General features: G+C 41.4%; 2 protein-coding genes across 2 annotated transcripts; both read right to left on the reverse strand.

The window, feature by feature from the left end:
• Positions 1-1,970: 1,970 nt before the first annotated feature.
• Positions 1,971-8,731, reverse strand: LOC136423524 (uncharacterized). The gene is made up of 4 exons (XM_066411715.1): positions 8,519-8,731; positions 3,380-3,548; positions 2,645-2,720; positions 1,971-2,189 (listed from the first exon to the last, which is right to left on the reverse strand). The coding sequence occupies exons 1-4, from the start codon at positions 8,653-8,655 to the stop codon at positions 2,011-2,013; spliced, it is 561 nt and encodes a 186-aa protein (XP_066267812.1). The 5' UTR covers positions 8,656-8,731; the 3' UTR covers positions 1,971-2,010.
• A 1,604-nt stretch (positions 8,732-10,335) lies between these two features.
• On the reverse strand, positions 10,336-14,588 carry LOC136423164 (uncharacterized). The gene is made up of 4 exons (XM_066411212.1): positions 14,500-14,588; positions 13,160-13,286; positions 12,138-12,270; positions 10,336-11,288 (listed from the first exon to the last, which is right to left on the reverse strand). Exons 1-4 carry the CDS (start codon positions 14,578-14,580, stop codon positions 10,445-10,447), a joined length of 1,185 nt encoding a protein of 394 aa, XP_066267309.1. The 5' UTR covers positions 14,581-14,588; the 3' UTR covers positions 10,336-10,444.
• Between the last annotated feature and the right edge of the window lie 61 nt (positions 14,589-14,649).

Below are 14,649 nucleotides of genomic sequence, written 5' to 3' on the forward strand. Positions count from 1 at the left end.
CCGTCCCTCCCCACCCAACAATATCTGGACATGAGATACAAAGGAAAACTTCTTTTAAACTCCATGGCGTACATGTCTTTTTTAATGTCACATGGGACGTACATTTTCACTATATGTTAACGAAATCTCGACCACGGGTTTACTACCTCTATGTGGCGTCGCGGTGGCGCAGTGGCAGGGTGTTTGGCCCCAGAACCCAGAGATACTGAGTTCGAATCCGGGGTTCCCTGATTTGTCCCGTTGACGTTGTGCCCTTGGGAAAGGCACTTTACACGACTTTCCTCACTTCACTCAGGTGTAAATGAGTACCTAGCTTCGGTTAGGGACGTCCCTCGGATAGGACGTTAAATGGAGGTCCCGTGTTTGAGGAGAGCCACACCTCGAGCACGTTAAAGAACCCACCGCACTTATCGAAAATAGTAGGGGTCCTTCCCGGTGTGCGTGGTTCAAAACCTACAGTCCTATGGCCGCACATGGGGCAATTGTCGTATTGAGGTCACCTGCGCGCCTGAACGGCAGTCGCTACAGACCCTTGCGATCTAGCCCCGCCAAATGTGCGCTCCTCACCCCTGGCTGCAAAGAGAGAGTATTCGGCCTACCCAATAACATAACAATAACTCTATGCTGCCAAGAAGGCTGGACTTCCTACTTATGTGCTAACCCAGATTCATTATGGCATTTATACGCCCGCTCTTGGAGTACGCCAGCCCTGTGTGGGGCGGGCTCCCGAAACACTTGTCAAACATGCTGGAGGGTGTGCAGAGGCGCTGCCTGAGAATCATAGGGGTTCCGTCGGACTCTCTGCCGTCACTGTCTAGCAGACGGGACACAGCAACCCTGAAAACAGTACAAGACATTCTGAAAGACTGCAGTTTTCCTCTGAATGAGTTCCTTATCCCACCTCAGGACAATACTTACAGGCTTCGTCGAGAGGGTCGCTACCGAGCAACAAGGAGTAAAACCAAATGACACGAACTTTCATTTGCAACACGATCTCTACGTTTGCTGTATAGTAATGTCAGTTGATGGCGAATCATAAATGTGACTCGATAAACATGGGTTAAGTGCTACTTGGTTGTACAGACATTCTATTACCTAATGCATTGACCATGTAAGATAGAGTCTATTTCAATGTGTATCTATGTTAAATTTGTTCCGCTGATGATGATTTTAAGGATAGTACTTGTGATTCCGACTGATTCGTAATTGTTGTGAAATACACAATTTAGCCCCAAGGGCTACTATGTATTTCAATCGAATAAACTGAAACTGATGAAGTAAGTTGTGTACGTTTGGGCCCCCTAGCGGCTTGTTTGGAGCTGCAGTGGGTGCTTCTACATTTATTTGTTTTGACCTTCGGACATGAACAACTAGAAATGGGGTCGACGGATCGCCTTGATTGATGGTATGTAGATACATATTGTAGCTTGATTGATGCTTTACATAATGCAATTTTAATTAAGCAAGTCAGAAGCTAATTTGCATAATCTGCAAGGAAAGTTTATAAATCTGCTGCATTTCATGATATGACTCTCAAACATATGACATAGGTAGCTGAACAAGAACGAGGTATTGATAGATATCAATAATGCAAATAGTTACATAATTTGCATAATTAATGCTAAAATACTGAAAAACCATTATGGTAATTGATTGGAGTTCCATTCTCGTGGCACTAGGAAGCTAAGTAAAGGTGAACACTATTAGACACGAATCATGCATGACAGGGCCTCATTAACATAATTTATAAGGAAATTGCTATAATGGGCTTCTCACTGTACGACCTGATTTCAGGGACACTATGTCCCAGCTGGGGTTTGGAAGGCAGTTCATGTAAGCCTACAAAAGTAGGTCATGTAAATATTTAGCAGCACACTAGACACATTCATGTAAACTAGTCCTGTACCACCAAATGATTAAAGTCTTGTAAAAAGCCTCTCTCCATAATATTAATAAGCCTTGATTACCTGTCGAAGGTATGTATTCGTGGAACTCTAGTTTGTTATTTAATCATTTGCAAGCGTGTTTGGTAAGGATCCTGAAGTGACTGTGGAAGCAGTTGCTCTGGTGTTCGAACGTGGGGCCTGTCATCTCTGTGCTGTTGTCACACACGAAGAACACGCTGGACTGGTAGTGGAACACACGTGACCCACCGGACGGGTCGCCATGGTAATAGGACAGGTACACGCCTGGAGTAAATACAAATAAAACGGACTAAACAAACATTCAGATCTACATGGTTGTATCAGAGGTCAAGGTCTATGGCAGTGTTGTGCAACTTGACTGAAATAAAACATTTTCACATTTTAATCACATTTTTGAACTTGACCTACATTTTCCCGACCACTACGTATACCCACCTACCGAATATCATAAGGATCCACCGACAGCTTCTTAAGTTACGCAGTGCACATAGAGAGAGAGACAGAAGGACAGATAAGTAAACAGACAGAAAGGGAGAGAGAAACGGCACCTAAAACATAACCCTCTTGGCAAAGGTAATTAGGTTAGATATGTTGATTTTCACAAGTTTATATGTTTATCAGCAACATTCATTATGGTATTCACATTTAGATATGCATGTTTGTCTTGGTAGCAAAAGCGCCCCCTGTCTATATTGAATAAAAGTGACAGGACAACTCACCGTCAGCACCGGGGTTTGCGTCAAATATTGCAGCGTTTATGTTGCCCAGAGCTGTACATGTTTTATCGGGATTGATCTAATATTCATAGAGAGAAAAAATACAATGTCAGGCGATCGAGTGGTTTGGCATAAAAGGTCTAAAGTATGTAAATATATGTATGCTTCCTGTAGATGTATAATCTGTCTTGAAAAGCTATAGCTACATGTATCCCATCGAACACATTTTTATGTCAGTCTTTGGTGACTTCATTTTGAAATATAGGAATATGGTCGGCTTTATGAGAAATGATTCTAGCACTGAGACAAACACCTTAAAAATACAACAAGTTCTTTGTTATAATTTACTAATTGACACAGCTTAATTACACGTTAGGTGGAGAACATGACAGAACTGAGCATTGACTATTCTCCAAGCAGAGGTGAGGCTCCGGGTAGTTGTTGACGTTTTTTAGGCGCATTTGTCGAGCTTTCTATTTTGTAACGTTTTCTTCATGTCACCAAGCCAAACAAGGAAAACGTCACAAATCAGAAAGCCCCACAAAAACGCCTTTAAAATATTAAAAAGAGAAACTATCTACGACAACCAACTTTGTCACAACATAGCTGAAATTTGTAGGACACATCCGTGACTGTCCTAAAACTGTTCAATTTGCTGTGGACCCTTCGTATCCGGAAGAGAACGGGTTCTAACTCTGTCTTATTTAGTTGTTTGTCTGTATACGGCCGTGCCCTTACCCTCAGTATCGGAGCGGTTTCCTTGCAGGCGTCAGGACCCTTGGTGACGTTATCACAGACATTCAGGTAGTACTGATACATCAACGGGTCGGACTCGCTTCCGTTGGGCGAGTAGATGTTGTAACTGTCGATCTCGTAGGCTGGAGCAGAGAAGTAGTGGGACCCATTCCTAGAATGGATAGATGCACATGTATATCATTGAGTAAAATCACACACGGGGATAACGGGTACACACGAAATTTGGCACACTAAGTATTCCTTTAGCACCTACACTAGAAAAAATGACATTCTCGTTTTTTCTTGTTTTTTCTTTGTTGAAGAAAAATTATCTTCCAGAAAGAAAATTATTCTGTGTGCAAGAATAACAACGAATAAGGAAATGTCAGTGAAGACGTAACAAATATAAACTTTTTCTTAGAATATTTTTCTCTGACCAAGTTGTTTTTTCCCACACATATGTGACTAGAAACCTCGAAATGAATTTTCTTGTTGTTATGATTCTTCTTTGGCACAGCATTTTTATCTAAGATATATAAATTCAGAGAAAAATATAAGAAATAAAAGAAAACATTTACGTCCTCACTGACTTTTCCTTATTTCTTCTGTCCTCAAGAATAAATTTCTTACACCTAGAATGAGTTTCTTGCACTAAGAGTGAGGTTCTTAAAATAGGAATACCTTTCTGTCCTCAAGAATGAATTTCTTACATCTAGAATGAGTTTCTTCCACTGAGAGCGAGGTTCTTGAAATAGGAATACCTTTCTGACCTCAAGAATGAATTTCTTGCACCTAGAATGAGTTTCTTACACTGATAGTGAGGTTCTTGTAATAGGAAATACCTTTCTGCCCTCAAGAATGAATTACTTACACCCAGAATAAGTTTCTTGGACTAAGAGTGAGGTTCTTGTTGTAGGAATACCTTTCTGTCCTCAAGAATGAATTCCTTAAACATAGAAACAGTTTCTTGAACTAAGATGGAGGTCTTGAATCAAGAATACCATTTAATAAATCAATGATAATATAATGTAAATATGTTCCAATCATATTTATCATTATTGATCTAATTGTTTAATACACAGTTTTGGATTTTTCTTTCTAATGCCCATTTTTAACCAAGGATTGCAAAAATAAACCAGTTTGCAATAAAATTGTTTCGATAAATGTTTCACATTTGATGCTGTGATAAAAGCACATTTTCTCTGTGCTCATACAAATAACTAATTATCCTTCTAAAACTGTCAGTTCTGCATTGTTGTAGCTGTCCTTCTTATAATCAATGACTTGTAATTGTTGAAAGATTTTCCAAACTTGAAACGGGGGCATCTTCTTTGGTCCAACAGGTTTCTAAGCCTAGAAAAACACACACAAAAAAAGATGACGATGACTGTCATTTTCCTACATCGCCCCCTCCCCCTTATACATGCGTGGGAATGGGGGCTTGTGCATTTGCTTGAAAATGTTAGACTTGTATTTTTTTAGTACCTTGTAGGTATTACTGCACTTAACGTACCTGTTCTGCAATTACTGGTTGGCTGTATCATGCAACCACAAACACAACAAAGGTTTCTAAGCCTAGAAAAAAACCCACAAAGACTTTAAGTGACTGTCATTTTCCTATATCGCCCCCCTTCCCCATATACATGCGTGGGGGAGGGGGGGGGGGCTTGTGCATTTGCCTGAAAATGATATACTTTAACTTTTTTAGTACCTTCTAGGTATAACTGCACTAAACGTACATGTTCTGCAATTACTGGTTGGCTGTACCATAAACACAAAACTAAGAGTATCTACTTGGGAAATATTAATTTCATGCAAGACAGGCTATAACATACCTGGAGCATATCTGTTGATGGCGTTGGCCTGAGGAAGCAATTTGGAACTTAAAACAAGTCATCTACGTTGTGTAGTGAGTCCCACATGATACCAAAAAGTGTCCTCACGAAACTAGCCATATCTTTCCCTATTATTGTAAGATCTAAAGCGCACATCAGGCAAATGCAGCTGGAGCCCAAACTCAACGGTCCACATTCAAACTGTCTTTACAGCAAAGGATGATGGGAGTATTGAATTAGCATAATTTATTTTCTTATTACAAGAAAAACAATAATTATGTTCTTGAACTTTACAATGTTAAGAAAATAAAGGAAATCATGCAAATTCGAACTTTCATTTTACTTTCCATCTTTAGATAACACAGATAAGCAGGAATTATCTTTCTTTCACTTTGTGGAAAAGGAATTCGAACAGAAAAACACTTGGGAATTACTTGTTTTACAGTTTCTTGATTTTCTCATTTTTCTTAACTGTATTTGGTCAAGAAAATCCTTACATCTTCTTTGATATTACTAAGAATTGCAAGAATCATATTTCCCAGACTTCCTTAATCAAGAAAACAAGAAATGTCAAGAATGTTTTCCTAGTAAAATGAAAGTCTAAAGAAAAATTCATGTGTGGTAAGAATAAAAATCTTAAGAGTAGATTCTCTAAAATACTCCATTTGACCAAACAAGACGAAAATATTGTGTGAAGAATAAGGAAGAAAGATTGACTAGAATTTCTAGAATATTCTAGCTGATAAAAAATCATACTAGAAATCCTCTCTTCACCTAAGAAAAACAAGAATAAAACTCTTGCAATGCTAGTTGACATAGTGGTCATCCGAATCTTTTTTTCAAGTTGAACTACCTTTTTGCCTACTATACTTTATAACCTGCAATTCTGAGTTTAGGTATGCACAAGTAACATCCACTAGGCCTTCCTACGGGGGTACCCATCGCAGAATTCTGCAGAAAGGGAATAATTGGACAGTAGAGTCAATCCCCGGGAAGGTTAATGTAACGGACCATTTCTGGCCTGTCCCCCACCCCTAGGTGAATCTCCGGTGATACCTCAAGGAGCACTCACAGACAGGCAGACAGTTCCAACAAGTCTTTATTCATCTCTCTCTCCTCTGACCATGACGTCACTGGAAGAGTCTATATCTATAAGGAAGGGGGGGATGAGTCCACTATGGGCTCTTACACTCTTCCCCCCTATGAACAAACAAAGCTTCTCCTGAAGTTTACAATAGAACATAATGGTGAACTTCGAACAATATTGCCAAGATAAACGTTATATACTTTAAAAAAAAAATTACATGATAAATGCAGTGCTGCAAAAGGCCGAGACTGGGTAGGTTCAACTGCCGGTATGCGGCCCTGGGGTAAGCCATGGGCGGCGTGAGAAGCACAATAAATGTGTACCAGAGCGTCCCGTACCCTACATAATTATGATAATAGAAAGCAGTGCTGCAGAAGGACGAGACTGGGTAGGTTCAGCTGCTGGTATGCGACCCTGGGGTAAGCCATGGGCGGCGTGAGAAGCACAATAAATGTGTACCAGAGCGCCCCGTACCCTTGTCCGTCAAGGACTGTACACACATCAAAGTGTGAGTGGAAGACGAGAGAATGTTTCTCTGTCAACTTCACAATGTCCCACAATTCTACAGTTACTCAATCTAACATCTCTTTCACATCGATATAGCTGACATCATCTAACATCTCTTTCACATCAATATAACTGACATCATCTAACATTTCTATCACATCAATATAACTGACATCATCTAACATTTCTATCACTTCAATATAGCTGACATCATCTAACATCTCTTTCACATCAATATAACTGACATCATCTAACATTTCTATCACATCAATATAACTGACATCATCTAACATTTCTATCACTTCAATATAGCTGACATCATCTAACATCTCTTTCATATCAATATAGCTGACATCATCTAACATCTCTTTCACATCAATATAACTGACATCATCTAACATTTCTATCACATCAATATAACTGACATCATCTAACATTTCTATCACATCAATATAGCTGACATCATCTAACATTTCTATCACATCAATATAACTGTTAACTGACATCATCTAACATTTCTATCACATCAATACAACTTGAAAGAAACAACAATACAGGCTTCAAAACCTAAACTCCCTGTGTATGTGCGGTTGCCTGGCAACAAACTTCATGGGGGCACTTTCCCATGGTGTCGGGTAACATCAGAGACATCAAAGGATCATGTATGAACGCGTGATACAAAAGTTGCAAATTTTACCTTGATTTTGCCAATAACAAAAGCTACCGTGATTATATCAGAAGTTTGTATGACAGTCCTCTGTAGATGATGTTAGGAGTCTAATGCAAACGGCGTTGTAGTCCGCCCGGTGTTGTAGTCCGCCCGCGAGACATGTTGTGTTTAGCGCTGACGGGTCCGTTAGTCTGGCAGGCTGGTTGACGGGGTGCCGGGGGGCCCGACTCGGCTGAAAGTCCTCTGTAGATGATGTTAAGGAGTCTTCTGCAAACGGTGTTGTAGTCCGACCGACCTGGACGCGAGACACGTGTTGTGTTAAGCGCTGACGGGTCCATCGGTCTGGCCGGCTGGTTGACGGGGCCGGGGCCCGCGGGGTGTCGGCAGAGTCTCTGGGGTGTCGGGGAGCCCGACTCGGCTTGGAGCCGATGGCACATGAATGCCAAGGAAACTTGAGTCATTGACAGGCTTTGCAGAGGTTGATCAGGAGAGGCTGACAGCAAATAACTTGCAGTCCAATTGTAGTGCTCGGTTGGGAGTTGAAGTCTGTCGGCAGGCGCTCGAGCTTCCCACATGGCGCGCGCATCATGGCGGCGGTCTCAAAACAACGGCAAAAGTTTTCTTCCTCCGCTCTTGCTACAGTTCGGGGGTGAGGGACAGGCTTACCGGGATCACGTAGGTCCAGATCTCGCCGCTGTCACCAGTGTAACGGACCATTTCTGGCCTGTCCCCCACCCCTAGGTGAATCTCCGGTGATACCTCAAGGAGCACTCACAGACAGGCAGACAGTTCCAACAAGTCTTTATTCATCTCTCTCTCTCCTCTGACCATGACGTCACTGGAAGAGTCTATATCTATAAGGAAGGGGGGGATGAGTCCACTATGGGCTCTTACATTAACATTGCCTCCTCCTGAAACTGTGCCTGCAAATGAAAACCGATGGTGGCCAAACTCCCCTGGCAAATTATTCTCTCTACAGCCGGCGTAGTCAGTATGGTGGAGTAATGCACAAGGGTGATCTTTGAGAACGAACAAGTACTTACATTCTCAGCGGCGACAGGTCGTACATGTGGCCGTCCGCACTCGTATACTGGCAGCGGGTTATGTCGGAGATAGGCATGGCAGAGAGCGCACATCCTAGCAGGGCCACTAGTACTGTCAGGCTTGTTAGAGTAGCCATTTTAACAATATAGCACAGTTGTTGTTCTGTATAGAGACTGGCTCGCTTCTGGCCTTGGAAAGGGGCGTGTTTGTCACGAGTACGGTGAGTTCACGGAGTTCAGTAACACTACTGTAACGTTACTGACCTTTACCCGATGTGTCTTAAGCCCCCCTCTCACTGGCCCCTTGCGCCACCGCGGCGTCGATGCGCCCCAAAATGGATACCCTTGACTTCATAAAGGGAATATCAGTCAAAACGTACAAGTATGATCAAAAAGACAACAAAATACACAAAGCTTTGAGTGCTTTGTCAATTCGATCGATCGGCCACAGTGACGCCGCCAGCGTGCTGCTGGTCCAGTGAAAGTAGAGCGTTTCAGGTGGAAATAACCAGTAAGAATTGTAAATAGAAATTTAGATATCTAAAGCTGAACAGGTTTTAGAAACATTCACTTTTACTGGGACATGTTTGGCTGGGCGTTATACTATTTGAATTATCAGTGCTTTGGTCCGATAAACCAGTACAGAAACATGTACACAAATAATCTGAACCATGATGTGAAAGACCGGGGGTTACCATACTTTTAGGCGATAGACTAATATGCCAAAAGGTGATTGTCACCATTCTTTATTTTTTTCAGCACGGGCGTACTATCATCTTACGTAAAAAAAGACAAAGTAAAACATGAGAAGAAAGACCTTGCAACATTTTGTGCATTCTATTCTAAGTTCTTCAAAATATCACTCTAATCTTTTATAGATATATATTTCCAAACATTATGTCTCTTTTCTTAAGCACTCATTGTGCATAAACATAGCGTTCTTCTCAATTCTTTCGCCTCTGCGGATATGAAATATCCCCCGATTTCGTCATAACTTAAACTCATTGCAATAAACCAAAAGCAACATTCAAACAGTCACACGATACACATTGTCAAGTAAATACTTGTGAAACGTTAAAAACATATAAAAGCCCGTTTTAAACTTTGGACATAACACGCATTGATCAGTGATGAAGTATATAGAGACATATAAACCTTCACAAACGTATATATAGAGACATGTACATGCAAAACATGTTCTAATCGTCCTTTATCACACTTACTAACAAACGTATAATATATGCTCATTCCCACTTCCGACGACGCATGAGCGGCGACAAGAATAGTTGGTAATGTCAAAGGTGAAGGCTACTGAGACATATCAAAGAAAACACATCTGGACATTGTTATGCATATCGAAACAATGGTCGAGAAGAGAACGGTTTACAAGCTTTCACCTTTGACATTCTACCCACAATTCCTGTCGCTGCACATGCGTACACGGGAGTGTGAACGAGCTTATTCGGTGCAACTTTATACATCATTGCGTGCTCACAATTAAGCCAATGCCACATCGCATTTGATCAACGATTCAAAAGGTAAAATGTTTCAAAATCTCATGTAGTCTGATAGTCTCTGTGTGTCACTTGAAACATAAATTTCACGACAAAATTATCCTTACGCCTTGCTGTCGACCTAAGGATCGATTCTACTCAGACATTTTTTTGTAAATTTCGCCACTGTCGTAGCCAGTATACATACAGTACACTCTTGCCATTCAACGATAGGTACTGCGATAGACGAACAGGTGTAGAAGAAAATAATAATGTTATGTTATGTTAAGAATAACTTCAAAGGAAATAGAATAAAGGAGCTGACACAAGGAACAAGCAAGTTGATAGATACATTTGCCTATCCATGTTTCTTTGATTGTCCATATATTCCCAGTTCTTCCCAGTTGGTGACATCGAAGGCGTTATGAGGTGGTTAACAGTCCTCTTCCCCAGGGACAGAGTACCATATGTCTGGCGTCTCTCCGCCACTCTCGTCCATCACATAGCCCATCTCACTTGCAGGAACCACCTCGAGTTCCTCAACTGTTCCGCTGCAGTCATCGGTGAGTTGGTCATACATGTCTTGCCACCCATCGTCGTTAGAGGGCGCCACATAAACGGCTGGGGTGAGAAGATCTCTCTCGTCTGTCGGGAAGTCAAACCCATTCTCAACTTCCTTGTCATTGTCACTCAAAATCTGGTTGTCTAGGGAAATCTCGTCAGGTTCAACGTAAACGGCTGCGGCTGGAAACCCAGTGGGTTTCTTCTCTGCTGCAGTAGAGGCCGTGGTCAAGGCTACAGGTTTGCGGGAAACAGCTGTAGAAGACAGACCCGCCGTTGCCTGGTAACTGTTGCTGTGGACAACGTCAATGTTATCTGGAGAGCCTGGTCCGGGTATGTACCACGAGTCTCTATTACCCTTCTGACGATGTACGGTTGGTGGTTTCTGACTCCGGCTATGATGTGGTGGCGATGCCTTGCCTGTAAAAACGTCATCAAATGTGACGCTTTTTGGAATTTTAGACCTGGAGAAGCCACGGGAATCTCTCTTGTCAGATCTGCCGGCTGCCCTCTTTGCCGTGCTGCAAGTTTCCCTCAGAGTCCATTCGCTATCGCAGGGCTGGCTGACGAAGACACGCTCTCCATCTGAGTTCAGTTCCGGACACCACTCCACATCGATGTCTTCGCGGTAGACATGGACCTTCCTGGATCCCCCATGGTTATGATGTTCCCGCATCACGGATAGAGCCAAGTCATCGACGGAGATGCCTGAATCACTGTAAACACAAACAAGTATGTGTATCTGTATCTGTATAGCCGTCATAACAACCCTTCGGCGTAACACACCAGCTGCACAGGCACGCGGCCATATATTACACTGAACGACCTGTCATACCTAACCTCTGCATATCGGATTAACTTTGCACATCTGAAGTAGCATTAGAAAAGGCATTGCTATCGTTAGAAGCTCATCTTCAAGGATTTGTATAGCACTTAATGCATATTGTAACACGGTGAAACTATAGCTAGTTAGCGATATGCTGTATACATGTATGTAACGTACATTGACGTCTGTAAATTAAAGCAGATCTTGTGCACCTCAAAAAGCATTATGCTTCACCTCAAATGAGGATGACTGCTTCTTTTTCTTTTTGTGTACCTCAAAAGTCTTTTTGCCGTCTCATCTACATCTACATCTACATCTACATCTACATCTACATCTACATCTACAAAATACTGGACAGTGCCCCACATGGGGCATAGCGTCTCATGCTCATTTCTGCCCGAAAATAGATTATAGCTGTAAAAGAGATCACTAGAACTGTAATCCTTCTTTTCCTCCCAAACCAAGTGAAGCAGAACTACAGCCCCCCTCTCACTGGACCGGCGGCACGCTGGTGGCGTCGCTGCGTCCTAAACTGCATATTTGTGTTACCTTGATTTTACAATGGGCATGTCATTCAGAACGTACAGGGACAGGTGTGACCAAAAATACAACAAAACATACAAAGCTTAAAAAGATTCGTTTTTTGTCGATGAAGTTCGTTGAGTCAGTCAGTTCAATCGGCCGCAGCGACGCCGCCAGCGTGCCGTGGGTCCAGTGAGAGGGGGACCTATATAGCTACCTCATCTCCTGTAAGACGACTTTTGTGTCTTCATCCTCGAACCCTTCCCTGACGTACAGCCGGATGATGGAGTGGAACAGCTGGTTGGACCGCTCCACGATGCACTCCGGCTCGAAGTCGATGTAAACAGGAACTGCAAGAAAAGTGTAAACGCATATCAATCTCATAAAACATAATTTATATTTAGAACAAGGCTCGAGCGTTACTTTGTAATGCTTCTTTGTTGCAGTTTTAATTCTTGCTTATAGGGTAGGTATGATATCAATCACATGGCACCAATCACAAATTATCAAATATGATAGTCTTAAATACGATTTACTTAAAATCACAAATATTGGACACAGCGTAATGACTACCAGTTCTGAATGGATGAATCTAGCATGAACCTATTTTTATAATTACAGTCATACGCTACACCAATCATTCTCATACAGACAGCCGCTATACTGTACCCTGGGTAGGCTCTGCCTAAACGGACTGAGGTTTCCGATTTTGTGGGCGTGACCTCTAACCAGCATTCGACCAATCAGAGAATTGCCTTTACCTAAAGAAAACAAGTAGGCGATTCTCTGATTGGCTGACAGCTGTTTAGAGGCCACGCCTACAAAAGTGGAAACCTCAGCCCGGTTTAGCAGAGCGACATCAAAGTATATTAGGCATTTGTATTTTACACATAATAATTTAGTAAAAAAGGTAAAGGTAATTTAGTTGATATCTTTTATCATCATTAGTTATTGATTTGTTAGTTGTTATGATATCAAGTTGTTAATTACTCCTTTGTTTCTACATTTTGATTCATTATTGTAAATCATCTTGTTTAAGAAAAGTGGGGAAGGAATCTTATAGATTAGATTGATCTCTACTTTCCCCAGCACCATGTATTTTGATTAGTTATATGTATGTATGTATCATTTTCTTTTTACCTGTGCGAAATGAAATATTAATATTGTGTATTCCTCGGGTGAGGCTCTGCGTAGGAGGATATAATAATCATACACCACATGAAGGTGTTCTGTACCTACCTCTGTCCTCATCCTCGTCCATTGCCACAACCATGCTTTTCATCAGCCGGAGCCCCTTCTTCAGACCGCTGAGTAGAAAGTCCACGATTTCATAGTCGTTCTCCTGGTTGTATAAGTCCTTGTGAACCTTAATTGGGGTATAAAAAAAAGAAGTTCTATATCAGAATTAAAAATCTAAAAATGTGCAAACTGAAATTGGACACCTGACAAAAGTACCAACTTCCTAATTTTACGAAATAGTACATTCAAATTGTATTTTGTACACTAAATCATACTGGAGGCACTTAATTGTAGTATTTCGGATTCAAGTATATCTATGGCATAAGTCCTCTATAGAGTAGACCTATACCGTGTTGTATTATGCAAATGATATACAAAATAAGTACGTACAGTACGTAGTTTCAAATAACTGCATTTGTCCTAAATAATAATTGCTTGCTATAGCTACTTTTTTCAGTCTGTTGTTGCTATCGATATATTGTGTAGACAAATAAGGTATACTGAAAACAAGGCACACCTCGGCTCCTGTATTGTTCCCGTACCATACGTATACTTCGTCACGTGTTGTGTATCTGTGTTTAGTAATGCCGCTTAAATATGCGTGTCTTGCTTGAGTGCGGCATCACTATGTGTTGTTTTTGATGTTGGAATAAACAAACAAAAAACAACCAAAACGTGGCACAATTTTGTTTTGTGACTCACTCGCATAGTCAGCTCTGGTGTTTGACTTGTAAATGCAAGATCATGACAAATTTGGTATATGATGACTTTGTGGGGTCGTGTACATGTGGCGTAACGGCAGGGTGCTCGGCCCAGAACCCAGCGGTCCCGGGTTCGAATCCCCTGACACCACCGATATTGTGCCATTGGGAAAGGCACTTTACACGACTTTCCTCCCTCCACCCAGGTGTAGAAATGGGTATATTGTTCTCTGTACGTGGCACTGTTGAAATAAGTTATGAAAAAACTTGAGTGCAGTACCACGTCGTCCTTGTCTGTCTAAAAATGATTTTTGGTATAATCGTGAACGGTGGTATACAGGTTTTAAGCGATACCTAATTCTTTTCCAGTTGATAAAGTAACGAAAGAGACATGTTTGATTAAATTTAAGTTTCTGAACTTTTTGTGCCAAGTTCAAATAACAGTATCAAATATGTCGTTCTGTGCAGAAAATCGCTGCTGATGGTGAAAAACATGTTTATGATGATGAGGAACACGACAACATTGAGCACAATCAACATGGCGAGTCCGTGCATTCGTTTGAATTCAAGTTTCCGAACCTTTTCTGACAAGTTTATATAACAGTGTATTCAAATATGTCGTTTTATTAAGAAAATCACCTCGGCGAAGCTTTCGCTGATGATGGTGAAGGAGATGTTCATGATGATGAGGAAGACGACAATCATGAACACAATAAACATAGCGGGTCCGAGCATTCGTTTGAATTTAAGTTTCCGAACCTTTTCTGACAAGTTTATACAGTAGTATGC

This window comes from Branchiostoma lanceolatum, chromosome 17, assembly GCF_035083965.1.
Source record: "Branchiostoma lanceolatum isolate klBraLanc5 chromosome 17, klBraLanc5.hap2, whole genome shotgun sequence".
Classification (NCBI taxonomy): domain Eukaryota; kingdom Metazoa; phylum Chordata; class Leptocardii; order Amphioxiformes; family Branchiostomatidae; genus Branchiostoma; species Branchiostoma lanceolatum.